Source organism: Colletotrichum graminicola (assembly GCF_000149035.1).
Source record: "Colletotrichum graminicola M1.001 genomic scaffold supercont1.70, whole genome shotgun sequence".
Classification (NCBI taxonomy): domain Eukaryota; kingdom Fungi; phylum Ascomycota; class Sordariomycetes; order Glomerellales; family Glomerellaceae; genus Colletotrichum; species Colletotrichum graminicola.
The window spans coordinates 142502-158974 of record NW_007361074.1 but is presented as its reverse complement, the minus strand read 5'-3'; the positions used below and the strand labels follow the sequence as shown (position 1 = coordinate 158974).

Here is a 16473-nt window from a genome sequence, read left to right as displayed (position 1 = left end):
AGTCTACTAAGGCTATAGTAACCTTAACTAGTAGTAGTATAATAAAGTTTATAGTATTTATTATTATTAGTAAGAACTTCTTAGTAGTTTTAAAGATATACTTTTTATTAATAAGCTTATTAATTTTAATATTTATATCTTTATTATACTTTTATATAAATTACACTTTATTTTTACTTTTAGTCTTTTATATATATTATACTTACTACTACTATTTACTTCCTTATTAAGGTCCTTACTAAGGTTACTAGTCTTATGCTTTATACTTAAAGTTAGCTTAGTAATACTTTTACTATTAGTTACTATAAGGTTAGTATTTTTTATAGTTTTCTTAAGAGTTTTTCTTATACTAGTAGTTATCTTATCACTACTAGTTATTATTATTATTAAATCCCTATAAAGCTATATCTTCTTTATTAGTGTTATAGAATAAAGTAGTAAGTGCCTATAGTTAGGAGATAAATAGATAGTAGGGACTAGATACCTAACACACATATAATACGTTACGTATGCCCTAGGTATATATCCTTTTAGTAGGTAACCCTTTATAGAGAGAGGGTTAACTATAAATATACCTACTATCTGTTACCTATCTTATCCTATATTATTTGTTTAGCTTCTTGTTATTATTTATCTTGCTTTACTACTTTGCTGTTATGCTTTGCCTTTACACTACGTCACTTTACGACACTACTGTAGCCTAGCTTTATCCTATTAGAACTGTAACAGCTGCTAGGAAGGCTATATTAATTAGTCTCTAGAGGGTCCTTATTTTAAGGGTTATAGTTTTTTAGTTATTTTAATATACTTCTTTATAGCGCTATATTATTATCTATACTACTTTAAGTACTTATATTATTAGCGTACATAAAGGTACTTAATAATAGTAAGATAGTGTCCTAAAGGGCTTAGTGTTTTTCTTTAGCTAAAGTAATATACTTATCTAAAGAGTTATAGTCTTTAGGCTTATAAAGGAATTACTATAGTTATAACATAAGGTTATTATAAAACCTTATTAGCTATTAGTATTAGGTTTAGTTACCTTATACCTTAGTATATTTAAAATAGGATTAAGTAAAAGTATAGATATTATACTACTTATTAATCTTATTAGTAGTAAAGTAGTTCTTATAAAACTACTTTTTTACCTTAATAAGGGTTAGTCTAAAATAGTACCTAAATTACTTTAAGATTACTAGCTAACCTTCTTACTTAAAGATATTTTACTTTACTTTAGTAAGTTAGAATTCCTACTAGTTTTATACTTATTTATAAAGGTACTAGTTAATTATTTAATAAAATTACTATAAAGATAAAAGATCTCTATAAGTTACCTTAACTACTTAGACCTAAAGCTTTACGTTATAGTAATATATTATAAGGTAGTTATAAAAGATAAGGTTTAGTAAGTACCTCTTAGTGTTAGTATTAAGCTAAAAAATTCTTATAGTAAATAGTATTTATAGCTAGGCTAGAGAATAACCTAAGGTAGCTATAGTAGTTACTAGTACTACTACTACTTATATTTAAGTAGTTATAATATAAAGAAAAGCTACTATAAGCTTTTTTATGTTTAATACTAGTAAAGGTAGTATAGCTATAGTTAACTATAGGCTTTTTTACTACTTTTACTAGCTAGAGTTATTTTATAATTAGGCTATACTTATTAAGTCTTAATATTCTTATAATTATCTTACTATTAACTTTAACCTTACTAATTAAGTAGCTATAGTTATAGCGCTAGCCTCCTTACTAAGGTACTAACTTAAGGGAATTATATTTCTTATTTAACTTTAGGCTAAAGGTAGTAAATATTACGTTTACCCTAAAGGTAAGTATATATCTTATTCTTATTAGCCTTAGGCGTAGTAACTTATACTATCTAAGAATTAGCTTAATATAGTAAAAAACTATAGTCTAAATAGGCTTATTAGTAGGATAATATTATAGCCTAGTAGGCTTATAATTTCTTATTTCTTACTTTTTAACTTAGACTATATTATTATAGTAGCTTTTACTTACTTTAAAAATAATAAGTCTAAAAAGATACTCCCCTCTTATCTAGGTGTATTACTTATTATAATATCTTTATTTAGGGGTAGTTATTAAGAAGGCTTTTTTTAAGAGGTAGGTAGTATTTATTTAGTTAGGTTTATTTTTAGTATAACTAGGTTTTAAATAACTAAAAGCTTTATAAGTTACTATAAAATAGTTAAATATCTTTTACCTTACTATATAGTCTTAATAAAAGTAGTAAGTTAATTCTTATATCTTTAATAATTTTCTTTACTATATAAAAGATACCTTTAATTTAAAAGGGGTTATTAGCCTAGCTAACGTCTAACTAAAAGCCTTATTACTAGTTATTACTAAAGTAGTATAGCGTGTCCTTATTAAACTTTATAGTTATAAGGGATTATATATTATTATAAAGGCTTTAAGGTAGCTACTAAGTAATCTTATAGGTTAGGCTTTTTTAAAGCTATATATAGAATTACCTAAAGTTAGAGATTTATTTAGGTTAAAGCGTTCTTAGTATACTATATCTTTAAGCCTATTACTTTTATTAAGGTGTATATATTTCTTTACTATATAGTAGTAAAAGAAAAACTTAATAAAAATAATATAAATAGTAAGAATAATAAAATAGTATAAATTAAGATAGTTATACTACTACTTAATATAGCCTTTTTAGTAGCTATTATAGTTCTAATAAGATAAAGCTAGGCTATAGTAGTATTATAAAGTAATTAATATAGCCTTCTTAGTAGCTATTATAGTTCTAATAGGATAAAGTTAGGCTATAGTAGTATTATAAAGTAATATAGTATAAAAGTAAAGCGTAATAGCAGAGTAGTAAAGTAAGATAAATAATAATAAGGAGCTAAATAAATAATATAAGACAAGATAAGTAATAGATAGAAGGTGTATTTATAGTTATCTCTTTTTTTATAAAAGGTTACCTACTAAAGGGATATATAACTAGGGTATATATAACGTATTATATATATATTAGGTATCTAGTCCTTACTATCTATTTATCTCTTAACTACAGGCACTTACTACCCTATCCTATAATAGTAATATAATATAAAAGTAAAACGTAATAGTATAGTAGTAAAGTAAAATAAATAATAATAAGAAGCTAAATAAATAATATAAGATAAGATAAGTAATAGATAGAAGGTGTATTTATAGTTAACTTCTTTTTTATAAAAGGTTACTTACTAAAGGGATATATACTTAGGGTATATATAACGTATTATGTATATATTAGGTATTTAGTCCCTACTATCTATTTTTCTCCTAACTATAAGCACTTACTACCTTATCTTATAACACCTAAGGTTATTATAAGAAAGTCTGTTACTAATTAGTAGTTAATCTTAGTTAGTAATACTATTATTATTAAGTAGTATAGGACTTATATATAAAGGATTAAGGCGTATAATTATATATTTATAAAGAAAAGATAGGTTAATTAGGCTAATAAGGCCTAATTAGGCCTAGGAAATTAGATTAAATATTTAAATTAGTCTTAATTATAATAATAATTAAGTTATTATTAAATATAGGGGGTAACTTATTTATAGTTAATTCTATAATCTATTTATCTTCTTAGTCTTAATTAGTATTTAACGTCCTAATTAGGATAACTAAGGCTCTACTAGCTAGAAAAAACATACGTAAATACTGCTTAAAAGAAAACCTAAACTCCTGCTCTGTTCTAGTACTAATAAGAATAATTTATAAGGACTAGTTTAACTCCCCTTTAAGCTTAGAGATAGTTAATAAGACTATTTAGTAATTACTACTATTAGCTATAGTAATAGTAATATAGGTAAGTTACTTTAGACTATAGTTAGCCTAACTATATTATAATCTTTATATATTTCTTTTACTATAATAAAAAGTATATCTAAATTATTATATAATTTACTACTATTTAATAGATACCTAAAGTAATAGATTAGGGTAGGTAATAGGTAAAAGTACCCCTACTGTAATTAGTAAAGGATCCTTATTAGGCTATAGTAAAAACAGTAGATTAAAGTTAAAGTTAAGTAACTACTATAGTAATTAGTAGATAATTATAAATTGATAAAGATAGGTAGAGGTAACTAATTAATTTCAAAAAGAAAATTAATATAGGCCTAGGCTTATAACCTATAGGAGCATAAGAGTAACAAAGTAAGGCAATACTGTGTGTATTAGTGATCTAAGGTATGTAGTAGTGGTAAGGAGGAAATCCTCCTCACAAGGCTATAGCAGAGGCTGGAGATGAAGGTGAGGGGCCTAGGGGGTCACGTGACCTCCCAGCACACGGGCCCCCTCACAACAACAGCTGTGTGTTGATCCACTAACCCCATCACTGTGGATAAATTATACGGACTACACTTATACTATTGATTGCAGACGACGCTATTAATCGGGCAGCACCCAACGCTGTACATAGCGTACATCACTCTGTGACAATATTAATCTCTACATTTCTTTTCAATGGGGAGTCATGGAAGCTAGAACAGTCCACCTCCTCTCCTCATCGAATGATAAGGGCGGTGGCTTTGGAATATTAAAAAAGCTTGGTTTGCGCACAGTCAGCCCCAGATATATAGCCTCGCGAGTATTGTGTTACAACAGTACCTTTGCACTTTGTTTCGCCTTGTTCACTCTACTATTCCAGTCAAGTGCGACGAGGCTACGCTGGGTCAGTCTGACATGTTACCGATTCCACCCCTCTTATCTCACCTCACTGTTATTCCCTGTTTGCTGACAATGGGCAATATCCGAGACACACTATCCGAGCTGACAATAAGCGTCTGCCCGATTAAGCCACGTGCACATGCCGCTGATCGTTCCCCGGCGGGCATGTCTACCTTTTCAGACTACTCCCCCAAAGTATCATTCCATTGTCCAATGCAGGCCACGTCATTGACGGCCATGTTCACCGAATCCGTGTCCCCTCCAATGGATCCCCACGGGTCTGGAGCCCGAAAGGGGATATCCCTGCCTCCCGTCGCGGGCCGTAGGTATCGAGTCTCGCCCAAATCAAGGTCGGATTGAATCAGGGCGAATGTCTTGGAGCGGGGTTCTGAATCAACATTTGAGAGATATTATGTGAGAAGCCCCCTACTGCCAAAATTCGCGTCCTGCTTACCTCCTGAACTCTTTTACCTTTCCTCAGTATGGTTTCGTTGACCGAAGTCGTTGCTCCCGTGAGCCTTTTGTCCTGGCGAACTGTCGGTGCCGTCTTGGCCGCCTGGCTTTTATACTACTTTGTGCGTGCACTCTACAATGTATCCCCGCTCCATCCCCTCAGCAAGATTCCCGGCCCGAAGCTGGCCGGCGCATCTTATCTGTACGAGTTTTGGTTCGACTTTGTCAAGAAGGGCCGCTACACTCTTGAGATTCGACGGCTGCATGAGGTCTACGGTTTGTGATTCTTCTATACTAAACAGAAATGTGGTGTAGTGCTGATTCTGGCCAAGGACCAATCGTTCGGATCAACCCTGATGAGATACACTGCAACGACGTCAACTTCACTGATGAGATCTACTCCATCAACGGGCGGAAACGGAACAAGCACCCGCATCAGCAAAAGAACTTGCCAGAGGCGTACATCTCCCCATCCTAGACCCTTTCTATGCATGGATGAAAAGCATAGACTAATCGCTCCCATAGCCAAAATGTAGCCCACGCCAGCACCATCGACCATGATCTCCACCGCAGGCGCCGCGGCGCCATAAGCAAGTTCTTTTCGCGGGCTCAGATATTCAAGCTGGAGCCCAAGATCCAGGTCTTAGCCCAGCGACTCTGCGACAAGCTTCTTGCCGAGGCTAGCAACCCCGACAGGGTAGTCCCCCTGACAGACGCGTATAGCTGCTTCACTTCCGACGTTGTATCGGAATACTGCTTTGGTGAAGCGTTTGGGTTTCTTGATAGGGAGACTTGGACACCCAACTTCCGCGAGGCGGTGTACGGACAGTTAAACCACATATTTATATTTAGGTTCTTCCCGTGGCTAAAAGCATTTCTACTTGTAGGACCTATGTAAGTCAACCACTTTGTGCTAGATAATGGTTTATTGCTGACAATAGATCTAATAGGTTTAAAGATTACCTCCCTAGGGACATGGCATTACTTATTGACACAGTTGACGTAAGAACCAGTGCCTGATCTATGGCTAGATATGCCTTAGATCAAGACAAAAGAACATAAGGGCCCTTAAGCTAACAAAGTAAGCTTAGACCGTCATACCAAGGCATGTAGAACAGGCTAGGGAACGAAAGCGTTTGGGTGCTGGCGATGGCAAAACCACCAACGTCTTTGGCGAGCTTTTCGAGTCAGACCTTCCTCCCGAGGAGAAGACTACCAAGCGTCTGACTGCCGAGGGTCTTCTCACTATAATAGCCAGCACTGAGACAACCAGCTTCACACTCACCGTAATCACCTTCTACCTCCTGACCAAACCCCACGTCCTGGAGAAGCTGACCCAGGAGCTTCGCACCGTGGTCACGGACCCAGAGTATCTGCCCAGCTGGCCGACGCTGGAAGCGCTTCCGTATTTCACCGCCGTCATTTCCAAAGGGCTGCGCCTGGCGCCGGGCGTTGCGTCTAGGACAGCCAGGATCGCCACTAGAGAGGATCTGGTCTACCGCGGCAAGTGGACGCCAAAGGGGACTAGGACCGAGGTGGAAGTGGACTACTTAATCCCCCGCAGTTATGCGATGGGTATGAGCGCGATGGTAAACCACTTCAACGAGACACACTTTCCGGATGCGAACGAGTTTATCCCCGAGAGGTGGATGGTCCAGGACCGTCACCAAAGGAGACAGATGGACAAGGCATTCTTTTCCTTTGGCAAGGGTACTCGGATGTGCCTTGGAATGTCGTAAGTGTCTTTGTTCTTCTGGGGGACCGTTCAAACACACTAATGCTTGGTAGTCTGGCCCATGCCGAGTTATACCTGGCCCTGGCGGCCTTGGTTCTCAGGGTAGTAACTCCCCCACCCTATATCCGAACCACCCCCACATCCGAACCACCATCATCACCACCATCGCCACCACTATTACCACTTATTTTACTATCTCTGCCGCCCACCTATATGCAACTTTCGGCCTCGCTAGGCAATTCGGATGCCCTAGATTCATCCGGACTATCTATATTGCCGGGATCCGGACTTTAGGCCCAGATTATATCCTCTATAGTAGCAAAGGTGCTATTAGGCAATAGGCAGACCTTTTTCCTCTTACGTGACCGTATATTATCTAACTAGGCCTATAATAAGTTAACCTGCCTTTCTAGAAGGGCTGCTCTAAATACCTACTTATTATAGCCCTTTTATATCTTTCTAGATAGGTAACAAATAGTATAGGTATCTAGCCTATCCTTAGCTAGCTAGGTTAACTAGTATAGTTAATACTATAGATCAGCAGATTAATAAGGGGTTAACTATAGGATAATAGATTTAGCTTTATCCTACTGCTAGCTACTAAGCTAACTTAACTACTAGCTAGCCTAGATAATCTAATAGGCCCTAGTTACTATTAAGTTAGATAAGGGGCGTCTTATATATATAGGCTATAATTTAGATAACCTCTAGCTACTGCTAATATTAATAGATATAATAGATACCTTATAGGCCTTAAAATAACACTCTAAGAATGCCTTTTTACTAGTAACAGTTAAATGGAGGTTTCTTCTGGGCCGTTTCTACAGGTTTTAGGCAAATAGAAAAGCGCTGTGCGATGAGCAGCGCATCTACTCGCACTATAGCTATAATACCTATTAAGAACTAGTAGTCTAGCCTCCTATACAAAACAGTGCGGATCAGCAAGATAAAGACCTTCTCTAGCTATTTAAGGGTAGTATTATTAGTTATCTAGCTATTATTAGTTACTATAAATTACTATAGCTTATATATATTAAGGTTAAATAGGAACTACTAGGCCTAAAGTAATTTACCCTTATATATAACTAAGGGGGGTAAGGAGCTACTAGTAGCAGACATACACTTAATAATAGATACCTATACCTAGAATCCTAGCTGCTTTTTCTAGATATATTGTAATACCTTAGAGCCTAGCACTAGCCTATTGCCCCCTTTGCCCTCTATAATACTAGTCTTATCTATATTCTATTTATTAGATAGATAAATCCCTTAGATAGTAGGGATACTGCTAAGGTAATAGAAGAAATCCTAGATAACCTTAGGGGAATAGGCTGCCTATTGCTAGGCATTAATTACTCTAGATTAGAGGGTTCTAATAGATAGATTTTGCTACATAAATCGGGCTATTTATTTCCTCCCTATAGGAGGATGCCTATTGCCTATTATACGCTCTGCTAGGCCTTTTACTTGTTAATGGTTGACGTATCTGCTAAGGGACTGTTAAAGGGTGATATAGGCAGCCAGATTATCCTCCTGGGCCTGGGATAAGTGCTGCCTATCTTTAAAGGCAGCATTCCTGCTTTGCCTGCCGAAGTATTAATGCCGAAGTGTTGCATATAGTATACCCCATCTGCAAGCAACAGCCCAGAGGCTATACTGCCCAGACTACATATCTAGGAGGGCCCGTTAGAGCTCATCTTTGGAATATTGCTTTATAATAGTTTAAAGAAGGTATCCTGAAAAAATGGCGTTATTTGGCGATAAATGGCAATTGTTGTGATAGTTTGAAAAAGGTAGTGGTGTTAATAAAGGAGGGGAAATGCGGGAATTTCGGGTGGTTCGGATGCGGGGGTGGTTCGGATATAGGGTGGGGGAGTTACCGCGTATGCAGTTGTATGACACGACCAAGCGAGAAATCGAGTACGATCATGACTTGGCGGTGCCAGTGCCGGTGAGCACAAGAGGGGTAAGGGTTAAGATTAACTAGAGCGCCGAAGGCTTCAGGCACACTTGGAACGATCTTATTTTTAGAAGTAATTTTCATGATTGAATAGTACTAGACAAACATAGAAAAGAACGACGATGATGGTTTACGTCCAGATAGGTTGACGAGCTTACATGTTTAAGCACAGTATCCAGTTAACATAATAAGGCCATGTCTCATTCACAGCAAGGAGCCAACAACACTCACCAATAAGGGGCAGCTTGTGATTCAGCGTGTTTTTGCTCTCCAAATAACCACCTATTTCAATAGAAGCCCCTTCAAAAGAGCTGCCGATAGGACAGCTAATTTGCCAACCTACGTCGTTGCCAAAAGGGGACATGTTCAACTAGCATCATGCCCAAAGACCTGGTGCGAGTGAAATCCGGCATATCAATATCATTCTTCTATGAAGCCTCCAGGGCCGACGATTCGGCCTCCTTCACCTGAACAAACGCTTCATAGAAGTCGGAAGCATCCTGCGCTCCTTCAACTCGATGAACACTTTGTATGACATACATCGGAACTCCGGCCCCCCCGGAAAGCTCTCGGCCTCTCTTCTCCTCGCTGTCCACCTCTCTCCCACCTGCACCCGACTCAAACAATGTCTCTACTTCGACGGGATCGAGGCCAGCGTCCACTGCAATGCCGCGGAGCACCTCTCTCTCAGAAATGTCTCTCTCTAGTTCATGGTACGCCTCAAAGAGCTTCTCAACCAAAGCGTCCGCAACTTCGGGGCCTTTGGCACTGCCAACACGTACAAGTCGATGAGCGTCACGGGTGTCGGGCCCGATCTTGCCGCCCCATTTGAAGTCAATACCGACGAAACGGCCAGTCTGCTCCATGCGCTGCGTCAGGGCAGCGCGTCGCTCCGGGCTCATATCAGCCAACTTGGTTTCAGCCAGCAGGCTCTTGTCAACGCTGTGGGTTGAAGGATTGTAGTCCAGGTAGTACGGTCGCCAGGTGATGGCAAATACGTCGTTCTTGCCCCCTGGGTATGTCTTCTGGTAGAGAGCGATGGCTCTGTCTAGCTTTCGCTTGCCAATGTAGCACCACTGGAGCCAGTCGTGGTCAGTACGGGAGTGGATAATAGCGTCTCTGTGGTGGTTTCTCTCACAGCACAGACGAAGTCGAAGACGACTTCCACTTTGATCACAGCCATGACCGCAAGAAATATCCACAGCGCGCAGAAACTGGAAGATTGGCTCGGGATCTCTGCCGGCTTACCAGACGAGCGCAGTTTCTGCCGGAATTTATGAGGACAGGGTGGATGGACTATCGGTCCGGTATTGAAGCCGAAGCCAAGTAAGCAGCCGCGCAAGCAACCTTGGAACGAACATGGTCGCCTAATCATAGTTGATTGGACCAAACTGTACCCTGGTGGACTATGCCAGATCTAGCTTGGCCCGGCGGGCAGGTCTCGTGGTATCTTCGCAAGTCTCAATTTAGTCAGCCAGATAACTAGAAATGGCTGTCACTTGAGCAGTTCGTGGGCGAATGTGACACTATATGGTGTGAATTCTTCTTAGGTTGCGCCGAAAGCGGAATCGACCTCAGTATGGCCGGCACACGGCACTAGCTCCGACAGCCAAGACTTCAACCCCCTTCATTTCTTCCTAATCAGTCCATCTTCGCTCTTTCATCTGTCGCATCCTGCCTCGTCATTCAGGAATCTTCGATCTCTCTGAGCGTCGAAATGGCCGCTCTGTTCATCTTCGCCGTCGCGATAGTCGTCGGGCTCCTGGTCCGGGAGCTGTACTCGTGGTATCGTCTTTCCCACGTGCCGGGTCCTTTTTGGCATGGGATCACGGGCTTCTCGATGGCTCGTGCCGCGTTGAACGGTTCCGTCCACGAGTACTACATGGAGCTACACGAGCAATACGGTATGAGATATTGGCGTTTCATTAATACCCTTATCGATGATACGGAACTGATCCGTGGGAAGGCCCTTTGGTTCGCATCGGGCCGAATACCGTCATGTTCAGCGACGGCGACACTCTGAGGAAGATTGCAGGCGCTCGAAGCCAATACACAAAGGGCGAGTGGTACGCAGTCGGGAGGACGACACCAGGTGAAGACCACCTATTTTCGATGCGCGATGAAGTGAAGCGCAAATATTTGAAGAGTAAAATGGGGCCCGGTGTAAGTCTTTACAGTGTTTCTGAACCCTGGCAGTTTCGCTCATTCTCAACGATCCGCAGTACGCCGGGCTTGAGAATGGCGGCTTCGAAGCTGGTATCGACAAGACCATCGCCGTCTTCGTGGATCTGATTGACCGAAAATACATCTCCACCGCCAAGGAGTTCAGGCCCATGGACATGGCAAGTAAGTCGACTTACTTTGCCTTGGACGTAATCAGCGAACTTGGGTTCGGCACCCCGTACGGTTTCCTCAAGGAAGATCGGGACTTGTATCAGTACGTCAGCACAAAGGACGCCTTCTTCCCAGTGATGATCACAATGGGAAACGTTCCTTGGCTGGCAGCCCTGATGCATAGCTGGCCTCTGAATCTGGGCTTGCCGAAGTCTGGTGATTCGGCCGGGTTCGGGGCTCTCATGGGGTAAGCTTGGTTGGCCGGTTCGGAAACACAGTCTGTATGCTGATACTGCCGTGTAGCTTTGCCAAAACCTTTGTGGACGGAAGACTGGCCCCGGGGACGAAGCCCGGGCGAGATATGATTCAGTCTTTTATCAACGCTGGCCTGACGCGCAAGGAGCTGACGCAGGAAGTTTACGTGGAGACGTGAGTAACCATTACCATCTCATTGCGCTTTAGAGGAAGTCTTATGTAATGTAGGATTGCCGGATCCGACACCACCGCAACTGCCATCCGCATGATCCTTCTCTGCCTCCTCTCTAACCCGCCCGCCTTCGTCGCGCTTCGCACAGAGATCGACTCCGCCGTCGCCAAGAAGATCATCAGCTCGCCGATCAAAGACTCGGAATCACGATACATGCCTTATTTACAAGCCGTGATCCGCGAGGGCCTGCGTCTCTACCCGCCATCCACCGGTATCGTGAGCAAAGAAGTCCCTGTTGGTGGGGACGTTATTCACGGGTACCGGTTGCCGGCCGGAACACAGCTGGGAGAAAACATCTGTAGCATCGGCAGATCCGAGGATGTCTTTGGGCCCGACGCACACCTGTTCAGACCCGAGAGGTGGATCGAAGCGGCCATGGAAACCGACGAAGAGAGGTACAGAGCGATGACGGCGACGACGGATCTTGTGTTTGGTTATGGAAAGTTTTACTGCATGGGGAGGAGCATTGCACTGATGGAACTGAACAAGATTTTCGTCGAGGTAAGGCGAACTCGTCATATCGTATGGGAAGCCCCCTAACACTTCCGCATAGCTCCTCCGCAGGTATGACTTTGCTATTGCAAAACCCGAGAAGCCTCTGAGGCTCTGGAGCGCCGGGTTCTGGATAACACACGATTTTTGGTTGAGAATCAGCAAGAGAGATAGCAGGTGACAAGTAACTAAGTCGCTGTATCTTTTGGTGTTTATTTGTCGTTAAATAGTGGCCTTTGTTTGGATGGACTAATGCATCTTTCGCCGTCAGTACAAATGAGAGAGATCTACGCATACTTGCAGGTATTCTTATCATCATAACATTTAGTAGGTTTATGGATATATCATTATAGAAGAAACTTCAGTCAGGATGCGTCGGTTCAATCTCTATGTCCGGGTCAGCGGCACCTTATGCCTAGGTAGGTAGTACCGGCATGTAGAAAGCCCATTACCCCTCCCCGATCATCTGAGGGGTGGCCGGAAGCTCATCCGTTGCTACCCGCGCGCTTCGGAGTAAGCCTAGAGATTTTAACAGTGGAGCGCATCTCGTACAAGCCTCAGGTGGAGTGGGCGCTTGCAGGACACCTCGAGTGGGGTTGGGCAGGAAATATATCTGTCGTGGAAGATTTCCGAGCCTGATACATGTAACTACGCAAATCGTGTTTGGAGGCTACTGTCAGACTTGCCAACCATGAGTGATCCATTGAGCATAGCGTCGGGTCTCATAGCCATTGTCACAGCCACTATGCAGTCCGGCAAAATTCTATATGACACCATCCAGAGTTTCAAAAACCATCGGAAAGTCATCCGGGAGCTCATGGAAGAGCTTGCGGCCCTCAACGAAGTGCTGCTAAGCCTTAATACGCTTGTCCGAAAAGGAGAGGACAGAGGTTCTTTGAAATCACTAAAAGTCCCTCTGTTGCAATGCCGACAAGCTTGTAACGAATTCAACGAGTTGATCATCGAGTGTAGCAAGCATTCTGGTCGACCCAGGACTAGCTTTAGAGACTGGTTCAAAGTACGATACATGGAGAGCGACATCAGCGGTTTTGTTACCATGCTGGCTGGGTATAAATCCACCATTTCCATTGCTCTGGGCAGTGCAAATCTGTATGTGCTTTGTTTTAAACTATTTGACGATTAGTTGATGTACTGACAGTTACACCAAGGGAATCCGCCACTGTTACTCTCCAAATACTCAACGAGTATAAGGATATGATTCATAAGACAGCCGGAGAGCTTGAAGACCACCTCGAAGACGTAAACGCGAAGCTGGAACACCTCATATTACACCAAAAGGAGAATTTTCAAACTCTTTCAAGCAACATCGATCGTATTCAAAACGAGAAGGACAGCACTGGGATTTGCCTTGAGATTTGCGCCCAAGTCCAAGCTCGTATCGACGAGATGCAATTCCGGCCCATTTCACCCAGCCCATCCTCGAATGAAATATCTTGCCAAAACCTGACGCGGGCAATGATCATGACCATGTCAACGCTTAGCCAATGCAGAGACATGATCACAGACAATGTTTCTCAGTTGCGTCGGCAAAGAGAAGAGGTTAGCAGGCAACAATCGGGATCGGACACGACGAGCTCATCTGGGCAATTGGAGGCTGAGATTAGAAGGTTGCAAGAAGAAGCCGACAGTACTAAAACGTGTCTAACCATCTGCAATGACGCATCCGAGCATGCTATGAAGCGTGTTCATGTTCTGGAAGGCATGACTACGGGTCACGATGGGCGGCAGTTGTTCGTGTCTACCTTGGGGGATCTGTTCAATGTCAAGAACGCCACGACGGGCGATGGCGGGATCCAGTTTGTGGGTTCAGTGGGAGAAGAATCACTTCAAGAGTTTTTTAGGAGTCGAATGACATGGTAGAGCGGAATGAAACTAGATAACGTCTTTTCATCATCTAAGTCCCATAGCTATGGGGACGACTTCGAACCATGCACGACGCCGCCCATTACGACTGTAATGTCTGTTCACGGCGTCATGAAGGTATCATTCGGGCGCAAGGCAACGCAAACACGGAGCTGATCGACGTCATATGTCGTGTCAGTTTTGCAGAGGTCACGACTTCCGGCCACATTGAAACCAGATAGTCCGTGGCCAGTACGATTCAGGTCCGGCCCACGTCTGATACCCATTGCTTCCCTCGAGGTCTCTGCTTTGTGTTGTGTGCGAGACAACCAGTCTTCAACAGACCCAAACACCGCAATAGAAATATCGCCTGACAGAATGGGTGCAACGAGCCATTTTTTCGTCAGCATTGAGGACATTATCGACGCGCAGCAATACCTGAGTCTGCGGCACCTGGAAAACAGATCAGTCGGCCGGCGATATGTGCTCAACGTGAAGGAGGACTGGGTTAAGTATGTCTAAATCAGCCTGCCAACCTGGACGAGGAGAAAAAAAGAAGAGGCCGAGAAGAAAGAAGAGGAACAAAAGAAGAAAAGTAATCAGAACGATCAAGGCAAAACGCTCACCCCGCAATGACCCCCAAATACGCCAGTCGAGGGCAGCAATTTGAAAGGGGAAGCCTGAGGACGAGTACTCACATTAAGAGCTTACGCTCCTGCAAGTTTTTGAGAACGAGAGCGATTGATTCAAAAACCTAGGGGCCAACGACAGAAAGCGGCAGTCCCTCCAGAAGGGCCACAAGCAACAGGCCTCCATCGATGAGGCCGACCTTTTCACGCCCGACAACTGGCTCCTGCGTATGCTGGTCCTCTTGATCGGCCAGCTTAAGAACGATAACGAGGCCATCGACATCCCCGTCTTCCTGGCCTGTAACGGTATGCAGCGGATAGACCTCAACATCATCCGCCAGTTTAATAGCCTCAACTTGGGCTTGAGGGCGGGGTGTTGAGCCCACAGGAAGGGCCCTCTTATTCGGGGCATTCTCTTTGAGGTGGGTATCCCCAAGCGGCTGAGAGAAGGACAATGCTACTGGGTCAAATTTGAAGGGGCAGACGATCTGAGCGAGGGAATGCATGGGACCAGCGTCCGATTCGAACACCCCATGGCCCCCTGATCACGCTTAGCCTGTGAGGGTCATCATCCCGGGTTACGCCGAAGGGCGGAACGTCAAGTGGCTGAAGCGAATCTGGATCAGCGATAAAGGGAACGACTCGCATTAGCACGTCTGGGACAGAAGATTTCTGCCGTCCTCCATCAGACACAGCGGGGGTGAGTTCGCCGATCATGGCGCACACGGGCCAGGTTCACCGGGAGACGACAGAGGAGTTTGGCAGCATCCACGACGGGCTCGCGCACGAGAAGCTACAGCATAAGTCAGGTATCTGGGACTAGCGGCGTTGCAAGAAATACCGATAATTCGCACAGAATACCTTCTCGATTTTGTCACAGACAAGACAAGGGACTTCATCTAGAAGAACGCCGATAAAGCAGGCCGCCGAGAAGGCCACGGGCAACATCGACGAGAAGCGCACGCTGCCACCAATGGATCCCCCTAAAGCCGGCCGAGGGAAAAGCTCTCCCGGACGACACGTCCTCATACACCTTTCCAGCTCCCCAGATCACCAAGCCGTCAGCACCTTCGAGCTCACCGAGAGAGCGCGGCAGAGCAGGGGACGATTCAAGATCACACACCCCAGTCACCCAGAGGACTACTGGCAGGACCTACGGGACCACGTCGACGAGATGTCGAGGGAGGCGGTTTTGCCGGCTTTGAATTTAGCATAGCCTCTTCCCCCCTTTTTGAAGTACGGTATACTGACTCGATTGGCTAGGCTGGGGTTACAAAGAGGACAAAAACGTGGTTAATATCTGATTTGAGGCTAGGGATAACGATAATGGGCGATATTGGCGTATGTTCTTCTTATCACGAGACCGAGGAGCCCACGACTATAGTCGAACAGCCTTGCGAAAACAACCATCTCAGCCCACCTTCCCCCCCCTTTCTGCCCCCGTTTAGCCTGGCGGTCTCCTGTAGAAATCGAACACCCGGTGCATACGCTCCTCCTGCCCGGGAGTGAACTCGCTCGTGCTACAACGCTCGGTCAGCCAGCAAGACCTCGACGCTCTTACGCGCGGGACCGCCTGTAAACAGAAATCTCACCAAGAATCGTCAGAATAGTCCATAAAGTTGTGGATGGGATCCAGCCCAGGCGAGTCCGGGCACGAGTCCCGCCCCTCGGCGGACACCCCTCGGTGCCCCGGCCTGCGCGGGCGTGTCGTCGACCATGTCTCTAGTAAAGCTGAGCGACAATGAAACGATCTGATCGGTATAACCCTCTCCTGCTGACAAAATCCACGGGTCTGCTCCTTTTATCCCTATATTGT

The 16473-nt window shown here is 43.4% G+C and overlaps 5 protein-coding genes across 5 annotated transcripts; 4 read left to right on the top strand and 1 right to left on the bottom strand.

The window, feature by feature from the left end:
• Positions 1 to 5186: 5186 nt before the first annotated feature.
• On the top strand, positions 5187 to 7186 carry GLRG_11009 (trichodiene oxygenase; the record flags this gene model as incomplete). The annotated part of the gene is made up of 6 exons (XM_008101643.1): positions 5187 to 5433; positions 5490 to 5616; positions 5683 to 6051; positions 6108 to 6159; positions 6249 to 6892; positions 6946 to 7186. 6 exons carry the CDS (start codon positions 5187 to 5189, stop codon positions 7184 to 7186), a joined length of 1680 nt encoding a protein of 559 aa, XP_008099834.1.
• Positions 7187 to 9280: 2094 nt separating this feature from the next.
• Positions 9281 to 10035, bottom strand: GLRG_11008 (DSBA-like thioredoxin domain-containing protein; the record flags this gene model as incomplete). The annotated part of the gene is made up of 2 exons (XM_008101642.1): positions 9281 to 9928; positions 9991 to 10035. 2 exons carry the CDS (start codon positions 10033 to 10035, stop codon positions 9281 to 9283), a joined length of 693 nt encoding a protein of 230 aa, XP_008099833.1.
• Positions 10036 to 10569: 534 nt separating this feature from the next.
• GLRG_11007 (cytochrome P450) lies at positions 10570 to 12346 on the top strand (the record flags this gene model as incomplete). Its single annotated transcript, XM_008101641.1, has 6 exons — positions 10570 to 10756; positions 10819 to 11015; positions 11075 to 11433; positions 11490 to 11615; positions 11670 to 12174; positions 12227 to 12346. The coding sequence occupies 6 exons, from the start codon at positions 10570 to 10572 to the stop codon at positions 12344 to 12346; spliced, it is 1494 nt and encodes a 497-aa protein (XP_008099832.1).
• A 510-nt stretch (positions 12347 to 12856) lies between these two features.
• On the top strand, positions 12857 to 15037 carry GLRG_11006 (uncharacterized protein; the record flags this gene model as incomplete). The annotated part of the gene is made up of 3 exons (XM_008101640.1): positions 12857 to 13275; positions 13335 to 13990; positions 14787 to 15037. The coding sequence occupies 3 exons, from the start codon at positions 12857 to 12859 to the stop codon at positions 15035 to 15037; spliced, it is 1326 nt and encodes a 441-aa protein (XP_008099831.1).
• Positions 15038 to 15372: 335 nt separating this feature from the next.
• On the top strand, positions 15373 to 15873 carry GLRG_11005 (uncharacterized protein; the record flags this gene model as incomplete). The annotated part of the gene is made up of 2 exons (XM_008101639.1): positions 15373 to 15466; positions 15548 to 15873. The coding sequence occupies 2 exons, from the start codon at positions 15373 to 15375 to the stop codon at positions 15871 to 15873; spliced, it is 420 nt and encodes a 139-aa protein (XP_008099830.1).
• Between the last annotated feature and the right edge of the window lie 600 nt (positions 15874 to 16473).